The 2538-nt window shown below is 47.8% G+C and overlaps 1 protein-coding gene across 1 annotated transcript in view; it reads left to right on the top strand.

Annotated features, from left to right (window-relative positions):
• NGA_0515800 (ke2 family protein) overlaps positions 1–1301 on the top strand; it is a 1518-nt gene extending 217 nt beyond the window's left edge. Inside the window, exons 2-4 of the mRNA XM_005855977.1 lie at positions 189–313; positions 407–467; positions 932–1301. Of these exons, the coding sequence (XP_005856039.1) occupies positions 189–313; positions 407–467; positions 932–1021 (276 nt within the window). The 3' untranslated portion in view covers positions 1022–1301. The remainder of the gene's footprint in view (positions 1–188; positions 314–406; positions 468–931) is intronic.
• Positions 1302–2538: the final 1237 nt, after the last annotated feature.

Here is a 2538-nt window from a genome sequence, read left to right as displayed (position 1 = left end):
TAGGCTTCTATTGTCGCCATAGGGGGGGGGGGGGGTTCATGCATACTGACGGGGGACTTGAGGAGCCAGAAGCTTGATAGGCAGTGGGCTGTTGCTTTTAATGTACAAACGGACCTGGGTCGCGATGCAGGTTGTGATAACGACAAAAATTGTTGACGCGTCTCTATCGTCAACGTGTCCTTACGCAGGAATTGGATGGTTTGGAAGCGGGCGAGAATGTCTACAAGATGATGGGCCCAGTGCTTCTCCGCGTTGAGTTGGAAGACGCGAAGCAAAATGTGGCCAAACGGCTGGACTTGATCAAGAGTACAATGTAAGGGGGATGAGGGGGGAGAGGAATAATGGAGGCGAGCGATGCGGGGAAAACGCGCGACATGACATGAATGTCTCTGTCTGTTTGAAACAGGGAGGATTTCGATCAAAAAATTCAGGGGAAGCAGAAGGATGCGGAAGAGCTAGGCACCAAGGTATGTACATCATTCGGTGAATATATCTAGAGGAAAATCGTTCATTGAAAAATGCGAAAAAGGAAATGAAGAAGCAATGAGAAACAGAAGAAAAGGAGAGAGAGAAGAGAAAGGGTACTGAGTATATGAGAACGATCCTGTCAAGATGAATCGTTTCAGGTTCTCTGCGAGGACAATTCTTTCAATAGCGTGCACGTGGAAGCTGTATACTATGCGAAGCATTGCGTGGGAAACGTACAAGCCCTTGTTGGATCCCTGAGAGTTTGTACTTGACTATCTAGGGTCGTAGGCGCGTTGATCGTCTTCTGGATGGACGGCTCTCCTCAAACAACGCCTCATTCGGTCCACGGTGCACATTGTTTTCTCATGTCTACGTGCTGGATCAGCTTGTGCTAATTGTGAAGGCAAGGGTGTGCACTCATGATCTCTTCGTTTTTTGGTTTGCTTTATTCCTCCCTCGCCAGATTATGACCATGCAACAGGAACTGCAAGCGAAGACCGCCGACGCAGCCAAGGCCGCCGCTCAGGACGCATTGAAAGGTGTGATGGCATGATAGAGGTCGACAAAGAAAAAAAAACTTCGAAACAATTGTACTTGGTGTTAATGGGACAAATAAATTGGTAGACTTCCATCTAGTTGGAACTAGTCTGACCTGCGTTTTCAAACGAGCAATATTAGAAGGCATGCATGCCATGATATTAACAAAGTATCATGTGACTACTTTGCATGAAAAAACAAGGGAAGTACCGAACCTTGAAGACATGAAAAGTGGACATTCCATGTTGAGTGCTTTTCAGGATCCCGGTCCCAGCATTTCAAAAATTCAAACATTAAACGGCTGAAGAACTACAGCCTCCACCCCAGTGTCGTGCATGTCTTTTGCGTCTTTTCGTTGCGGGTTCATTGACCGCACATCTAAAATGTGACGATGCATATTATTTAAAATCTTGCTATATTTGCTAATCCTTATTGTTGGGTTTTGGGGGAAGGCGTATTAACATTTGGCATCTTCAGCTTGCCGAGGGGCACGTCCGATGCGCGCTCCCTGAGATCCCCCGCCGTGCGGCAGCCTACGGTCCATTTGGTGGATCAAAGTGGTGGTTGGCACCAAAACCTTCCCATGCATCTGCGGGCATAGTATAAGCATGTTTACCATCCAAAATTCTCTCCTCCAATTAAGGGCGACAACCCAGAGGAAATCCTCTGTCGAGCGTCTTTACTAGGCAATCATGCGGAGGACTTTGAGAGCAATGGTGGGGCTCTTATGCTTCACAAGGTACGCTTCAATTCACACTTATTCTATTCACGCAAATTTAATGGAATTACAAATTAAGTGGAAGATGAGAAAAAGAGACCCGGGGCTTTTGCTAATGACCAAAAAAATGAGAAGCCATTTCTCTCCCGTATACCTCTGACAATATACTTTGTCGCCATTGACATTTTGCTACTATATAAACATATCTATTATACTCAATAATACTATTCACTCAATGCGTTCGTCCGTGTTTTGACCGTGTCAACGCATAGCATATCCTCCTTAGGTCAGTCTCAGAAGCTTTTACGTAGCACGGATGCTGATTCGAGTGAAGACCAAGACACGAATAGCATGAGGGATAGCACAAATACCAAAGACCAAGTCATAGTCGATCTAGATGGCGCTTTTTCTCCCACCCGGGGCGCAGACAGGGCCGAGGGGCGAGCCAAAACCCCCAAGATCCGAAGCACGGTCGGATCCCCCGACCGCCCTCCTGTCGCTGCTTTGCAATTCCCCACTGTCGACCAAGACGACAAACGTGCAGCCATTGAATGGGACGTCGATACTAATGAGGTGGCAAGAGGATATAGCTGGCCACATTGTTACTGGCACGCTAAATATGCGGTAGGTGCTCTTGATACGTGAGCTCCCTTACTTGGCCTCTTGGTTCACCTCCATTCCCTCCTTTTCCTGCCCGGCCTGACCCCTCCAGATCAACTACACTCATTTTGGGCTCATCGATCCCAACGCCGTGTACTGGGGGCAGCTCGTTCGTGGCTCCGGTGCCAATGTCGCCTACAAAATGAAGGGGCGGT

Source organism: Nannochloropsis gaditana (genome assembly GCF_000240725.1).
Source record: "Nannochloropsis gaditana CCMP526 unplaced genomic scaffold scaffold064, whole genome shotgun sequence".
NCBI classification, from domain to species: Eukaryota; class Eustigmatophyceae; order Eustigmatales; family Monodopsidaceae; genus Microchloropsis; species Microchloropsis gaditana.
Note: the sequence above shows the minus strand (reverse complement) of the source record. Positions and strands in the feature narration are given on the sequence as shown.